General features: G+C 39.8%; 1 protein-coding gene across 1 annotated transcript in view; it reads left to right on the top strand.

The window, feature by feature from the left end:
* rfx2 (regulatory factor X, 2 (influences HLA class II expression)) overlaps positions 1–16,690 on the top strand; it is a 69,055-nt gene that overhangs the window by 48,955 nt on the left and 3,410 nt on the right. The window contains exons 11-15 of the mRNA XM_039002465.1: positions 10,088–10,200; positions 10,315–10,466; positions 10,584–10,681; positions 10,798–10,947; positions 11,045–11,253. Of these exons, the coding sequence (XP_038858393.1) occupies positions 10,088–10,200; positions 10,315–10,466; positions 10,584–10,681; positions 10,798–10,947; positions 11,045–11,253 (722 nt within the window). The remainder of the gene's footprint in view (positions 1–10,087; positions 10,201–10,314; positions 10,467–10,583; positions 10,682–10,797; positions 10,948–11,044; positions 11,254–16,690) is intronic.

The raw sequence follows: 16,690 nt of genomic DNA, 5'->3' as shown, positions 1-16,690 counted from the left end.
CGTGGACAACTACAAATACCTAGGTGTCTGGTTAGACTGTAAACTCTCCTTCCAGACTCACACTAAGCATCTCCAATCCAAAATTTAAATCTAGAATCGGCTTCGTATATCGCAACAAAGCATCCTTCACTCATACTGCCAAACATACCCTCGTAAAACTGACCATCCTACCGATCCTCGACTTCGGTGATGTCATCTATAAAATAGCCCCCAACACTCTACTCAACAAACTGGATGCAGTCTATCACAGTGCCATCCGTTTTGTCACCAAAGCCCCATACACTACCCACCACTGCGACCTGTACGCTCCCGTTGGTTGGCCCTCGCTTCATACTCGTCGCCAAACCCACTGGCTACAGGTTATCTACAAGTCTCTGCTAGGTAAAGCCCCGCCTTATCTCAGCTCACTGGTCACCATAGCAGCACCCACTCGTAGCATGCGCTCCAGCAGGTATATCTCACTGGTCACCCCCAAAGCCAATTCCTCCTTTGGTCGCCTTTTCTTCCAGTTCTCTGCTGCCAATGACTGGAACGAACTGCAGAAATCACTGAAGCTGGAGACTCATGTCTCCCTCACTAGCTTTAAGCACCAGCTGTCAGAGCAGCTCACAGATCACTGCACCTGTACATAGCCCATCTGTAAACAGCCCATCTATCTACCTCATCCCCATACTGTATTTATTTATTTATCTTGCTCTTTTGCACCCCAGTATCTCTACTTGCACATTCATCTTCGGCACATCTACCATTCCAGTGTTTAATTGTAATTACTTCGCCACCATGGCCTATTTATTGCCTAAACTCCCTTATCTTACCTCATTTGCACTCACTGTATATAGATTTTCTTCAACTCTGTTATTGATTGTATGTTATGTTTATTCCGTGTGTAACTCAGTGTTGTTGTATGTGTCAAACTGCTTTGCTTTATCTTGGCCAGGTCGCAGTTTCAAATGAGAATTGTTCGCAACTAGCCTACCTGGTTAAATAAAGGTGAAATTAAAAAAAAGATGGCAAAAAGAAAAGCAGACATGGAATATCCCTTTGAGCATGGTGAAGTTATTAATTACATTTTGTATGATGTATCAATACATCCAGTCACTACAAAGATACAAGCGTCCTTCCTAACTCCGTTGCCGGAAAGGAAGGAAACAGCTCAGGGATTTCACCATGTGGCCAATGGTAACTTTAAAACAGAGTTTAATGGCTGTGGTAGGAGAAAACTGAGGATGGATCAACAGCATTGTAGTTACGCCACAATACTAATCTAAATGTGAGTGAAAAGAAAGAAGCCTGTACAGAATACAAATATTCCAAAACATGCATCATGTTTGCAATAAAAAGGCACTAAAGTAAAACTGTAAAAAATGAGGCGAAGAAAGGAACATTATGTCCTGAATACAAAGTGTTATGTTTGGGGCAAATCCAACACATCACTGAGTACCACTCTTTATATTTTCAAACATGGTGGTGGCTGCATCATGTTATGGGTATGCTTTTCATTTGCAAGGACTAGGGTGTTTAGGATAAAAAATAAATGGAATAGAGCTAAGCACAGGCAGACTTCTAGAGGAAAACCTGGTTGTCTGCTTTCCAACAGACACTGGGAGACAAATTCACCTTTCAGCAGGACAATAACCTAAAACACGGGATGGGGGACAAGATGGAGGAGTGAGTGATCGCATTAAACTGAGCTCCTGAACTTTAAATTCAATTCAAGCTGTATTTTGAGTTTGATGAACACAATTGCTGTCTTTTTTGTATTTAAAAAAAATTTGTTTGATGGCTTATCGAACATCACTTTTCCACTTTGTTATACTTCAAGCAAGTTCAGACAAGATTATCTAGCTAGTAACATTAGCTGAGATGGAAGCTAGTAAAAAGGTAGAGGGAGCTGTCGTAACCGAGGTAGATACTGTCAACTATGTGGAAGATTTTGACACTCCCCCAGAAGTAACGGTACCGAGGTCAGAGGAATTCGTCTTCGGTACAGGTGTCCAAATAACCCCTTCGAACCCCCCCCCTTGTACACTGCTGCTACTCGCTGTTTGTTACCTATGTACAGTCACTTCGCCCCCACCTACATGTACAGATTACCTCAACTAGCCTGTACCCCTGCACACTGACTCGGTACCGGTGCCCCTGTGTAAATATAGCCTTGTTATTCTTATTGTGTTACCTTTTATTACTTTTTATTTTAGCCTACTTGGTAAATATTTTCTTCTTGAACTGCAATGTTGGTGAAGGGCTTGTAAGTAAGCATGTCACGGTAAAGTCTACACTTGTTGTATTTGGCGCATGTGGCAAATAAAGATTTGATACATTAGCTGCAGTGAAATGTCTCCACACATCAAATAATGCCCGTGGCATTTTCCTGTAAAGATTAGAAAAAAGAGTAAAAAACCCATTAAAACATTTATCTTACTAAGGAGTTGTTTAAAGTGAAACATGTATGGAAACAGGTGAATTAAATTCAGTTAGCAGGCTCAAGCAAGCTAAAACCCACATGGTAGCAACAACTAACTAGCAGAAATTGGTAAGTTAGAAATGATCTAAGCACCCTATGCTGTAGGCTACTATTTACTAGTTAACAAAAATGTCATATAAAATATATTCACCCCACCCAGTATTGTAATCAAAACTTACCAGATAGCATGTATTCCTTGGCTCAGACAGTGTAGAAGTGTGGGCTCAATAGCATCTCATTAGTGTGCAAGATCTTGAGAATCAGCTGTACATGTGATGGAAGAGTGTTGCAATTCCATTGAATTGGGGATAGTTTAACCAAAATATGCCAGAAGACCTAGAATGGTCTTGTGTAACCCACAAAAAAGGTTCACTGTTATTAGCTAACTTTTTTGATGAATTTAAGCAAAATTCCCGGGCTTAACTTCCCATGGAAAATGTTTGGAAAAATTCTGGAAGTTTACTGGAAGGTTTCCGACCCTTTGCAACCCTAGTTGTTACTGTTCGTCAATTACATTTTTGAAGGGCTTATGTTACCTTATATGATTCAGGGTCCCTGTTTATTCTAGAAAACACGTTTATCTCAGATACTCTTCTCTTCAACATTTCTCTTTCCTTTTTATCATTGAACACCAGGGGTTTACGTAACAATTTAAAACGCAAGGCAATTTTTAGTTTTTGTAAAGATTCATTGAAGTACAATTTATTTATTTATTTTTTCGAGAGAGAGAGACATTCCTCAGATGCTGCCTTTAAATGTTGGACTTCAAAATGGGGTGACAAGATTGTTTTTAGCCATGGCTCATCTCATTCTGCTGGTGTGGGAATACTTTTCAGACGGTTTCCAGGTACAGTTTTAGAAAGCAGGTGTGATGAGGGTCACTGGATAACTATTGTTTTTGAATATAAAGGGTCACGTTACGTATTGGTAAATATTTATGGCTATAACATACGGCAAAAAACTATCTTCTAACATCTATTAGTAAAGTCTTAATTGAGTTGAAAAACAAATATTCTACAGATAACATTATTGTTGGTGATTTATAATGTTGCTCCTGATGACTGGATGGATAGGTATCCCACCAGGCAGTCAGCTCATTGTTTTAATAACTTAATTCTACATTTCTGCTCCAACTTTCAACTTTCCGTTATTTGGCGTTCACAGAATCCAACTTTAAAACAATTGTCTTGGTTCAACTCTACAACTAGTGACAGACAATTAAAATCTAGAATTGATTATTGGTTGGTATCTTCCAATTTTATGAATCTTGTCAGTGACTGTAGTATTTCCTCAGCTCATCTGACAGATCATTGTTCCATTATTCTTTCCTTTTGTTTTGATAATGAGATTTTCTAAAGCATACTGGAAATGTAAATATTTTCTTTTAAAGAATGAGTCATTTTGTTTACAATCTATAGCTCTTATCTGAGAGACCTGTCTCTATTCTGCTCTTCTACTAACAAATGGGAAATTCGATATCTTGCCATCATTACTGGTAAAATGCTAGCTCAGAAAAGATTCTCCAAGCAGATTGATATTACTGATGATATTAACAGGCTGCTCAATAAACTTGATTTAAATTAGAATGAAAAGGCAGAGCTTGCTAAATGCCAATATGAATTGGAGGACATATACAACGATAAAGCACAGGGTGCCTTCATCCGTTCAAAGGCCAAATGGATTGAAAAAGGTGAGAAAAAGATATTTATTATTTATTTAATTTGGAGAGGAGTATACAGACTAGGAATAGTATTACATCCATTTATGTAAATGACACTTTATCTGATGATCTTGAAGTGATTTAATAAGAAAAGACACTTTCCACAGTTCACTATATCAATCTCATCTTTCAGAAGGTGACTTGGATTCCTTTTTTGATTCAGTTAATAACTCTGTTAATCCTATAGAAGAAAGGTTTACGAAACTCTGCGATTCTGATATAGATATTACTGAGTTGGACCAAGCCATTAAACAAATACCTATAGGTACATTGACATTTTTGGCCTGATATTAAGAGTTATTGCTTTCGGTCTACAAAGAGGGTTTTGCTAATGCGATCTTACCAACTCCTTTGAGACGGGGACAAATAGTTCTTATACCCAAACCAAAGAAGGACTCTCTTTACCTGGACAATTGGAGACCAATCATGTTGTTGGAAACGGACTCTAAGTTACTAGCCCATGTCTATGCCAATCGGCTGAAAAAAGGCCTTGATGATATAATCAGTGAATCTCAATCAGCCTTATTAAAGGAAGGAGTATCCATAACCATATACGATTTGGTTTTAGATTACAGTGATGGCTTTATATAAAAAATAATATACTTTTTTTTAAGGCTTTTGACACTTTAGAACACATTTTTATTTAGAACTCTACTTTTGGGTTTGGGGAGAATTTCTGTAAAGTGATAAGGATGATATAATCATATTAGCAGTTCGTGGCTATGAGTAATGGCACATCCCCTCGTTTCTCTATTGCTAGAGGAATTAGACAGGGTTGTCCAATCTCCCCTCTATTTATTTTAGCCACAGATTTACAAGCTGTATTTCTTAACAAATCTGAGGATTTAAAAGGGATCTGTATTTTTGGTAAAGATGTATAAATATCAGTCAATTTGTAGATGATACTACCCTTTTTCTAAATGATAGAGTGGCTATTCCCTTGGCTATCGACAGTATCAAGAAATTTTCTCTGGCCTCTGGGTTGACTCTCAACCTTAACAAATGTGATCTCATGCCAATTCATTGCTGTGACTCTGTCAACATTGCCTCCATACCTGTTAATAAGGAAGTTAAATATTTAGGAATTGTTATCACTAAAAACGTTTCAGATAGACTCTTTAAACATTGATAATAGGATTAATTCCATGAGAGTTTCATTAAGTCAGTGGCTGCAACGTGATATCTCAATTATGGGTTGTAATCAATCAAATGTATTTATAAAGCACTTTTTAAATCAGCCGATGTCACAAAGTGCTGTATAGAAACCCAGCCTAAAACCCCAAACAGCAAGCAATGCAGATGTAGAAGCACGGTGGCTAGGAAAAACTCCCTAGAAAGGCAGAAACCTAGAGGAACCAGGCTTTGTGGGGTGGCCAGTCCTCTTCTGGATGTGATGAGTGGAGATTATAACAGTACATGGCAAAGATGTTCAAACATTCATAGATGACCAGCAGGGTCTAATAATCACAGTGGTTGTAGAGGGTGCAACAGGTCAGCACCTCAAGAGTAAATGTCAGTTGGCTTTTCATAGCCGAACTTTCAGAGTTAGAGACAGCAGGTGCAGTAGAGAGAGAGTCGAAAACAGCAGGTCCGGGACAAGGTAGAACGTCCGGTGAACAGGTCAGGATTCCATAGCCGCAGACAGAACAGTTGAAACTGGAGCAGCAGCAAGACCAGGTGGACTGGGGACAGCAAGGAGTCATCAGGCCAGGTAGTCCTGAGGCATGGTCCTAGGGCTCCGGTCCTCCGAGAGAAGAGCGAAAAAAAGAGAATTAGAGGGAGCATACATGAATTCACACAGGACACCAAGACTAATGGTTTATCTAGAATAATTTTCCCAAGTCGGTCCCGTTTTCTTTCTTCTAGTAACATAAAGTAAATTATGTTATTTAGATTTGTTTGGGGGAATAAAACGCATTCTATTCGTAAATCACAATTAGTGAAAGACTATGATCGTGGAGGCTATTGATTTTGAGTCGTTGGTGGGTGCTTTTAGAATTAAGTGGTTGAAATTGTCTGTCTAATCCTACCTCTGTGGTATCATATCCCTAACAGTCATTGTTAATAAACTTGGTGGACTTGAATTCCTAATGAAATGTGATTTTGACCCTCAAATTACCTGTGAAATTGTCTGTTTCACCAGCAAATGTTATTTTTCTGGAAAATGATATTCAAGCACAATTCTTTCCCCCCACAAAACATTGATTTGGAATAAGAGTTATTCAAATTAATAGGAAATCCATTTTCAAGGTCTTTGGTTTGACAAGGGTATTCATTTTGTATGTGATTTGGTAGACAACATTGGAGTTTTTGCTATTTAATGAGTTCATTGGTAAATTTCAGATTAATATTACTCAGAATATATGAAGGTTTGCAAAGCAATTCCACTTCCTTTACTTGGACTTATTAAGAACACTTTGTTATATTATGAGTTTGTTCTCTCTCTTCCAAGTTTACAAATTAATGACTCAAATCTTTTGGATAAAAAATGCAAAAATAAGTGGATACGATTGGAAGTTAGTGAAGTAATTTTTGGTGACTATAATTCAATATATTGCTATGGAAGTGACCAACCCATGCTATGGTCAAAAGCGACACCTTTTACCTTGTCCAGTTATCCCAAAAGTTAAAGGAACTTATTTTGGAAAATATTTTCCATCTACCCTGTTAATGATTTCTTAAAAAGATTACATTTTGACAAAATGCTTGGTTTTTTTGTTCCTTTGATTCAGAATCTATAGAGCATTTCTTTTTTGCATGCCGCTATTCTAGTAAACTATGGATTGAAATTCATGAATCGTTGTGTGTAAAATCTCCAGAATTACCTATGTTTACCTTTGATTATGTTAAATGGCATTATGTCTATCCTTGTAATTCCGATCATAACTATTTTATTAACATTTATTATTCTCTTGGCCAAATATTATATTCACAAATGTAAATGGGGTGGAAAAAATCTGTATTTTGTAGTTTTTTTTCATTGAACTATTACAATTTTATAAATCCCTCAAACTTGTGAAACTTAAAGTAGGCAAAATTATTAGTCATGTCAGTGAATGTCTGTTAATGTCTCATTGCCTTGTCACATATTAATGATGTCCTGAATTATTAAAGAAAAAATAATTTGGGGGGGGTTAGCCAGGTGTTCTATTTATTTTGTTTCATTGTATTCACAGGAATGTCCCTGTATTGATGTGTAATATTGTTATTGTTGTAATATTAAAATATTTAAAATGAAATAACCTAAAACATAAGACCAAATATACACTGGAGTTGCTTACCAAGACGTAATTGAATGTTCCTGAGTGACCTAGTTACAGAACTTTACAAATAATTGCATGTGTGGGGCACAGAGACAAGGTAGTCATTCAAAAATCTAGATGTTTTTACTTCATTTGTAAAAAATAAAAAAAAATCTAAAACCAATTCCACTTTGACATTATGGGGTATTGTGTGTGTTACTGTTGTCCAGTGACACACTATCTCAATTTAATCCATTTTAAATTCAGGCTGTAACACAGCAAAATGTGGGAAAAGTTAAGGGGTATGAATACTTTCTGAATCAATGTGGAAATGTTATGGCATTTGCTCTATTGGTTTTGTTGATAGACTATTTGAGCATAATGTAGGCCTATTAGCCACTTTCTGAAACCTATAACTTAGTGTGTACAGCCTCTGTGTTCACAGTTAATGCGCGCCGGAAGTTACACAGAATGCTCGCAAAAAATGTGTTTCTGCTCACAAGACCTGTAATTTGCTCAATGCTGAAAAGAATTTGAGCGAACATTGGTCCTGTCCTAGTTGATGTATGAGGGAAGTTCCATTTCAGAGCTGGTGCTATAACCTCCTTAGTTACTGTTGAATGTGGCTGATCAGAATACCACCTCCCTGGATGGGATACAGTGATGAGTGAGTGAAATGTTTAATGTAAATATTTTGGGGACTTTTCAAGCTACAGAGAGAAGATGTACAGAAAGGGAGAGGGGCCCTGAAGAGCTTAATTAAAGCGCTGAAGCCGTGGGTTTATGATATTATCCGTGGCCTCCCTCTGTCCAGCCACACCACGCTCCTTTTGTTCCAGCCTCCTTTCATCTCAGCGAAGCCTTTAAGACATGCCAATTAACCTTTCAGCGTGCTGGGTGGACATCTTGGTGTCTTTGTGCTCGCCTCCCCCTGGGCCTTTGTGTTGCCTTGTCTGTGGATGGGCACATGGGCTCCTGCCTTTATCTGCCCGGTGCATTTCTGTCACTCTCACAGCGCTATGTGTGTTCGTTTTTAATGTTAATGCGCTTTTCTCTTTGTGAGCAAACAGCGATCTGTTAACTTTATACTAGGAGGATTATTAATGGTAATTGAAATTTACAAAGCAAATAAAGGTAACAAGTGTACAAAGGACAAATCAAGGTATAGTTTCAGGAAGAACGTATTCCTCACCCTGCATTCAGTGGAAACAAAGCTGTAGATTTTGTATTTGAACATTTGTTCAAGCAAGCAATGCATGAATTACCTCCACATCCATCTTCATTGGCTTTTGCTTCCATACTTGCATTTATTAATGTCAAAGTTGATTTTTGATAAGAAACAAATATCCTGCTATCAGCCATGCCAATGAAGCCTGCCGTTGAATCTGAGTTGAATGATACAATTAGTAATAAAAACTTCAGCCTGGAACCACATTAAGTAAATGTGTGTTGGGGCAACGTTAAGGAACCTCAGTCCCAGCCTGCTCCTCTCTCTCTTTCTCTATCTCTCCTCTGTCTCCAGCACGCTGTTTTTCCTGTGTGGTAAAACTGGGGAGGTAAAACACTTGTTTGTAGGGGCAGGGGAATTCTCCTTTTTGTTTTGGAGTTCAGTGTTTAAGCTGTTGCTGGGGCAACGGTAAACATGGTTGCCATGGTGATTCTTGGAAGCAAAAACATATCATGTGATTGAAGGAAAGCCTATACTGTGCTGGGCTGTAACTGGAGACGGGGAGCATGTCCTGCCAAAAGAGAATCTCTGGGCATGGTGTGAATCATAGTGAAGAGAGACACTGTACCACAGAGCACTGATAGACAGCAGTGAGCGTCCTGTATGTTTTGTCTATGTGCTATTAAAACCTACTGTAGGGTTTTTGTGGCCTTTGTTTCTGGTCTCTTTGTTGTGTAACGTTTATATAAAATACTTTTTTACAAATTCTCACTGAAGTTGTCTCCTTTTAGCCCATACTGGAAATTTGTATAGTGTGTTAGATTTATTATACTTAAGATTTACTGTCATGGATCTGTTACAGTGGAGTGTTGATTAGTGTGTAGCACATGCGCATAGCTCTAAGTTAGAGTTCAAACAGGAATGAGGAAGTCACGTGTGGGTGGGGAGTTGAGCCTGCCAATGTCACAGGGAGCTCTTATAGCACACACTATAATCATTAGGGCCAGGTTGATACTAGTATCGCCATATGTTTTCCATGGAAAAAATGAAAACCCGAAGCAGACAACTCTTTGGTTCTTTCAAAACCTGCTGTTTGCAAAACATTGTTTGTTTTAGCTTTGTAAAATAAATGTGACTCGATAATTGTTTCCAACATTAGGGCTGTTTTCCTAAAGAAGTTAAATCCGCCTCATGTTTTGTTTCCTTGCCATGATACCGCGATACTGGTATTGTCCTTGCTCTATAACCCATGTTATTAAAAAACAAACATTAAATTCATATTAGAGTTTCATTCGTAGTCACTCTCAAATATGGTCCTCGTTGTGGATGGGATCAATGGGTTGGAAGGAAGGCAGTGTTAGGCTTGGCCTCGCACTCAAACTGAGGGTTCAGTTGGGAGGCTGCTGCAGAGAAACTTTGTTGTGTGTCTGGTTGCCATGGCTCCACTTGGTGTGTTTTGTCATTCCCCATCCTCCACTCCTCTCCTCCCCTAGGCTACTCTGGACGTGGTGATGAACCTCCAGTTCCACTACATTGAGAAACTGTGGCAGACCTTCTGGTTTTCAACAGCGCCATCTAGTGACGGAACCACCACCATCCCCAACAGGTCAGACCACTAAAGTACTCTATTTGAATTAGGAAAAACATGCAGGTATTATATGCATGTTTTCTGTGATTTAAAACTGTGCTGTTAGTGATTGTATGCTATGTGTGTCTGTAGTGATGAGGACATGGAGGGGGTGATCCCCAGGCAGAAGCTGATTGCTCTGTGCAAGTATGAGCCTGTCAAGCTGTGGATGAGGAGCTGTGACCACATCTTGTACCAGGCCTTGGTGGAGATCCTCATCCCTGACGTGCTGCGCCCTGTCCCCAGTACGTTCACCTGAATACCTTCAACACTATTACTACACTTCGTCATTGCTACTCCAAGTCAAACACATACTCCTCCCCAGTCATGTATATTTATCCAGGTTCTGTTTTGTATTGCAGGCACTCTCACTCAGGCCATCCGCAACTTCGCCAAGAGTCTGGAGGGCTGGCTGACCACAGCTATGAGCGACTTTCCCAATGAGATTGTCCGCACCAAGGTACAGAAAATGCTCATCCTGATAGTGTCCCTGGATACTCCCAGATACAGTAGTAACGGTACACTGAGAGACATTCCCTGGTGAAGTCAATCACCTCTCCCCTGTGCATTTTCTAGGCAGCGGTGGTGAGTGCATTTGCCCAGACCCTGCGTCGGTACACCTCTCTGAACCACCTGGCCCAGGCGGCCCGCGCCGTGCTGCAGAACACCTCTCAGATTAACCAGATGCTCAGCGACCTCAATCGTGTCGACTTCGCCAACGTACAGGTACGCCTCTACCTATCAACACCTGTTGATAGTTCTGACTGTATGTCTATGTACATATTATTTGTATGATGTGTTTTGTGTGTGTGTTGGTAAACAGGAGCAGGCGTCATGGGTGTGTCAGTGTGATGAGAGTGTGGTCCAGCGGCTGGAGCAGGACTTCAAGGTGACCCTGCAGCAGCAGAGCTCTCTGGACCAGTGGGCCGCCTGGCTTGACAACGTGGTCAACCAGGTCCTTAAGCCCCACGAAGGTAGCCCCAGCTTTCCCAGGGCCGCACGACAGTTCCTGCTCAAGTGGTCCTTCTACAGGTACGGACCCAATCTATAAACAGTGCATTCTGAAAATATTCAGACCCCTTGACTTTTTTTACAGCCTTATTCTAAAATGGGTTTAATCATTTTTTCCCCTCATCAATCTACACACAATTCCCCATAATGACAAAGCGAAAACAGGTTCTTCGAAATTTTTGCACATTCATTAAAAGAAAAACAGATCTCTTATTTACATAAGTATTCAGACCCTTTGCTAGGAGACTTGAAATTGAGCTCATGTGCATCCTGTTTCCATTGATCATCCTTCAGATGTTTCGACAACTTGATTGGTCCACCTGTGGTAAATTTAAATTGATTGACATGATTTGGAAAGGCACACACCTGTTTATATAATGTCCCACAGTTGACAGTGCATGTCAGAGCAAAAACCAAGCCATGAGGTCGAAGGAATTGTCCTTAGAGCTCCGAGACAGGATTGTGTCGCGGCACAGATCTGGGGAAGGGTACCAAAACATTTCTGTAGCATTGAAGGTCCCCAAGAACACAGTGGAAATCGGGGGAGAAGGGCCTTGGTCAGGGAGGTGACCAAGAACCCGATGGTCACTCTGACAGAGCTCTAGAATTAATCTATACATGGGAGAACTTTCCAGAAGGTCAACCATCTCTACAGCACTCCACCAATCAGGCCTTTACGTTAGTGGCCCTACAGAAGCCACTCCTCAGTAAAAGGCACATGAAAGCCCCCTTGGAGTTTGCCAAAAGGCACCTAAAGACTCTGACCATGAGAAACAAGATACTCTGGTCTGATTGAACTCTTTGGCCTGAATGCAAAGCATCGCGTACGGAGAAAACCTGGCACCATCCCTACCGTGACGCATGGTGGTGTCGTGACTTTAACATTAATCTGAAGACTGTTATTTATCTAAATAACGATGTTTAATTGTTACCCGATTTTTGTTTTCATTATTCATGTAACAATTAACTCATTAGAATCTGGGGCACCACGAGAGCGATTCTTTAGAGTTACCATCTCCCAAATGAAACTCTAAAAGGTCTTTACCTATCACGCCTATAAATAGTCAACTTATTAATCATAACCCTGTATCATATCATCATTCTGAACAGTTGTAAAATCCTTGCATCTGCGAAAACCAGAGCCTTACTTATATTCAGTACTACACAAATTGGTTTAATTATTTATTTACAAGCTAATTAAATGTGAACATAGGATAAACACACACTGTACTGGTTATTGACTGGAGACGTAATACGCTGAAGACAGGTCCCTAGCGGAATGACCACCACGTGAATGCTTGTTAACCTCTCTAGGGTATGTGGGACTAGCGTCCCACCTCATCGACAGCCAGTGATACTGCAGGGTGCCAAATTCAAAACAACAGAAATCCCATAATTTAAATTCCTCAAACATACAAGTATTTTACACCATTTTAAAGCTACACTTGTTGTAAATCCAGCCAAAGTGTCCGATTTCAAAAAGGTTTTACGACGAAAGCACACCAAACGATTATGTAAGGTATGAGCCAAGTCACAGAAAAAGACAGCCATTTTTCCAGCTAAAGAGAGCATTAACAAAAAGCAGAAATAGAGATAAAATTAATCACTAACCTTTGATAATCTTCATCAGATGACACTCATAGGACTTCATGTTACACAATACATGTATTTTATTTTCGGTAAAGTTCATATTTATATCCAAAAATCTGAGTTTAGGCAAGACGCTACTGTATCACTTGGCAAATGCCTGAGAAAATGCATAGCGCCACATTAAAATGAATGACTGAAAATTACTATAAAATCAAACATGAAAGATAACAAATTAAAGCTACACTGGTTGTGAATCCAGCCAACATGTCAGAATTCAAATCGGCTTTTCAGCGAAAGCATACGATGCTATTATCTGAGCATAGCACCATTGTAAACAAAAGAGAAAACATTTCAACCCTGCAGGAGAGACACAAAACGCAGAATAAAAATATAATTCATGCCTTACCTTTGACGAGCTTCTGTTGTTGGCACTCCAATATGTCCCATAAACATCACAAATGGTCCTTTTGTTCGATTAATTCCGTCGATATATGTCCAAAATGTCCATTTATTTGGCGCGTTTGATCCAGAAAAACACCGGTTCCAACTTGCTCAAACATGACGACAAAATATATCAAAGGTTACCTGTAAAATTTGCCCAAAAATGTCAAACTACTTATGTAATACAACTTTAGGTATTTTTTAACGTTAATAATCGATAAAATTGAAGACGTGATGATATGTGTTCAATACAGGATTAAAACGATATGTAGCATGCCTTCTGTTTGATTGAAACGCATGTCTAGGACACCAGGAGTGCACCAGGAGTGCCTCGACTTCAAGATGGCCGTATTTCTTCATTACACAAAGGAATAACCTCAACCTATTTCTCACGACTGTTGACATCCAGTGGAAGCCGTAGGAACTGAAATCTGGTTTCCCAATGAAAACTCATGGAAAAGACAGTGACCTCAAAAAAATAAAAAACCTGAATGGTTTGTCCTCGGGGTTTCGCCTGCTAAATAAGTTCTGTTATACTCACAGACATGATTCAAACAGTTTTAGAAACTTCAGAGTGTTTTCTATCCAAATCTACTAATAATATGCATATCTTATCTCCTGGCGATGAGTAACTGGCAGTTGAATTTGGGTATGTTTTTCATCCAAACGTGAAAATGCTGCCCCCTACCCTAGAGAAGTTAAAGAAGAGATGGAGAGGGAGAGAGAGGGACAGAGACACTTAACATTACCACATTCAGAAACTACTCTCACGTACAATAACCATATATTTTGCACATGAACCACTGCCCACTTTGAGCATGAAATCATGAATGCATTTACGTGAAATGCCTGGGATCTCTCGGTGAACGGGCCAGTCTTGATAAGGGGGTTGAGCCTTTTTACGGCATGCTTGTAAGGCTCTGATTGTCCAAAATGGTTCCAACAACTCTTCTACTGTTGTCCTTCTTCGTAGTTGCCCGGTATCCTGTGACTTGTCATCTAGTCCTGAACAGAACTACAGAGTTGATTTTCCTTCCATTCGCTCTTGAAGATGTTTCTTTGAAGATGATTCTCCAGTGGGGGGATGAGAGTAGCGTAATACGATGCTTTGAGCAGAGCAACAGGATGGTCCTACTTAAATTCACTTTCAAAGATACCTTACTTAGGACAGCTAATCAGTCGTACCAGTGATTGTCCGGGAGGTGATTTTGTTTTTAGACTCCAACTCTGGTTGAGATTCAAGCTTCAAACCATTTTAAACGTGTAGCTGTGGCTTCACGCTTTTTCTGGTTCAATGTGGGTTTTTTCTTAACCCATTTATACCTTTTGCTCGAAAGGGGAGGTTCCCTGACCTCACTTCGGGGTGGTGATTACTCACTGTGCAAAGTTATGGAAAATAATTCTCTTAACTTGTCAAATCACATCCCCCCTCAACAAAAACACTAATTTTTCAGATTACATGCACAACCCATAGTATGGTAACTTCAGCTATATAGTGTGTACTTTCCAAGTTACAGTATTTCCTTTATAACATTTTTAATGACATCACAAAATGATATTAGTGTTCTATAGATCGCATCTTACCATTCCCCACGTTCCTGTTTGAAATATTGTTCCAGTATTCGCTTTTGAACATGTTACCTTTTTCCCGCTGAGACTGTTATGTTGAGACAAAGAACATTTCTTTGGTGAATTTTGAGAGAACAGGCCTGGATCTTCTCCCTTGATTTACAACAGGATGTGAATGTCAATCCCTACTAGTTTTATCCTTCCCCCCTCTACGGGTGAAAGGGGTTCTGATTGAAGCTCAGGACCTCAGACTGGGGGCGAAGGTTCACCTTCCAACAGGACAACGACCCTAAGCACACAGCCAAGACAATGCAGGAGTGGCTTCCGGACAAGTCTCTGAATGTCCTTGATTGGCCCAGCCAGATCCCAGACTTAAACCTGATCGAACATCTCTGGAGAGACCTGAAGAGATCTGTGTAGCAACGCTCCCCATCAAACCTGACAGAGCTTGAGAAGATCTGCAGAGAAGCATGGGAGAAACTCCACAAATACAGATGTGCCAAGCTTGTAGCGTCATACCCAAGAAGACTCAAGGCTGTAATCGCTGCCAGAGGTGCTTCAACAAAGTACTCAGTAAAGGGTCTAAATAGTAAATGTGATATTTCAGTTTTTGTATTTTTATAAATGAGCTAAAATAAACGTTTTTGTTTTGTCATAATTGGGTATTGTGTACAGTTTGATGAGCAAAAAAAAATATTTGATCCATTTTAGATTAAGGCTGTAACGTAACAAAATGTGGAAAAACTCAATGAGTCTGAATACTTTCCGAATGCACTGTACGTAGACATTGAATCACTGTTCACTTTAATAATGGAACGCTAGTCACTTTAATGTTTACATACTGCTTTACTCATTTCATATGTATATACTGTATTCTATTCTACTGTATTCTAGTCATTGCCACTCCGATATTGCTCATCCTAATATTGATATTTCTTAATTCCATTCTTTTACTTTTAGATTTGTGTGTATTTTTGTTAATTGTTAGATACAACTGCGCTGTTAGAGCTAGGAACACAAGCATTTTGCTACACCCGCAATAACATCTGCTAAATATGTGTATTTGATTTAAAATCGTATACAAATCTGATTCCTGGCCAAAATCTGACTGCGCTCTGGGCATACCCCGGGAATGAACCCGGGTCTCTAGTAACGCCTTAGACCTCTGCGCCACTCGAGCCCCCCCTCAAGTGGTTTTTAGACTGTTATTCGGTATATCTTGTTTATTGCTACTCTGACAGTTTGACAAGAACATGTGGTAGCTAACTAGCCTGTTAATTGTTTACAAAAAAATGAGTGAATGTGCTGGAAAGCTAAACAGCTAGCTAGTTGACTGCTGCACCTAGCCAAAAAGTGTTTTCTAACCCTATGATTTTGAACATTCACAGTAACTGGGAAACTTCCATGGAAGGCATTGTTGTCACCTTAGCTTGCTACATAACTTCTGAGTGATAGGAACCACAAGCACCACCACTAGCCTACACGACTGCACACACATCGTTACTATGACAACTAGTGTAGGCTTGTCAGCAAATGATTGGTGTCTGAACACACACATCCGATTTGGTCAATTATAACTTCACCGTTTGGACAGTCAGTAGTCCAAAACAAAACTGATGTGATCATTAAGGCCTGCAGTGTGAACAAGGCTTTAGCTGGCCACTCCAGTCTTCTTGAACCATTCCATGGTGTGTTTAGGGTTGTTGTACTGTTGGAAGACTCACAACCTTCAACAGAGACCGTTTTTGGACACTGGGTTGAACATTGCACTCCAAAACACCTTGATAATTGGCTGATTTCATGATGTCTTGCACACGTTCAAGGCCCCCAGTACCAGAGGCAGCAAAGCAACCCCACA

Source organism: Salvelinus namaycush, chromosome 10 (genome assembly GCF_016432855.1).
Source record: "Salvelinus namaycush isolate Seneca chromosome 10, SaNama_1.0, whole genome shotgun sequence".
NCBI classification, from domain to species: Eukaryota; Metazoa; Chordata; class Actinopteri; order Salmoniformes; family Salmonidae; genus Salvelinus; species Salvelinus namaycush.
Note: the sequence above shows the minus strand (reverse complement) of the source record. Positions and strands in the feature narration are given on the sequence as shown.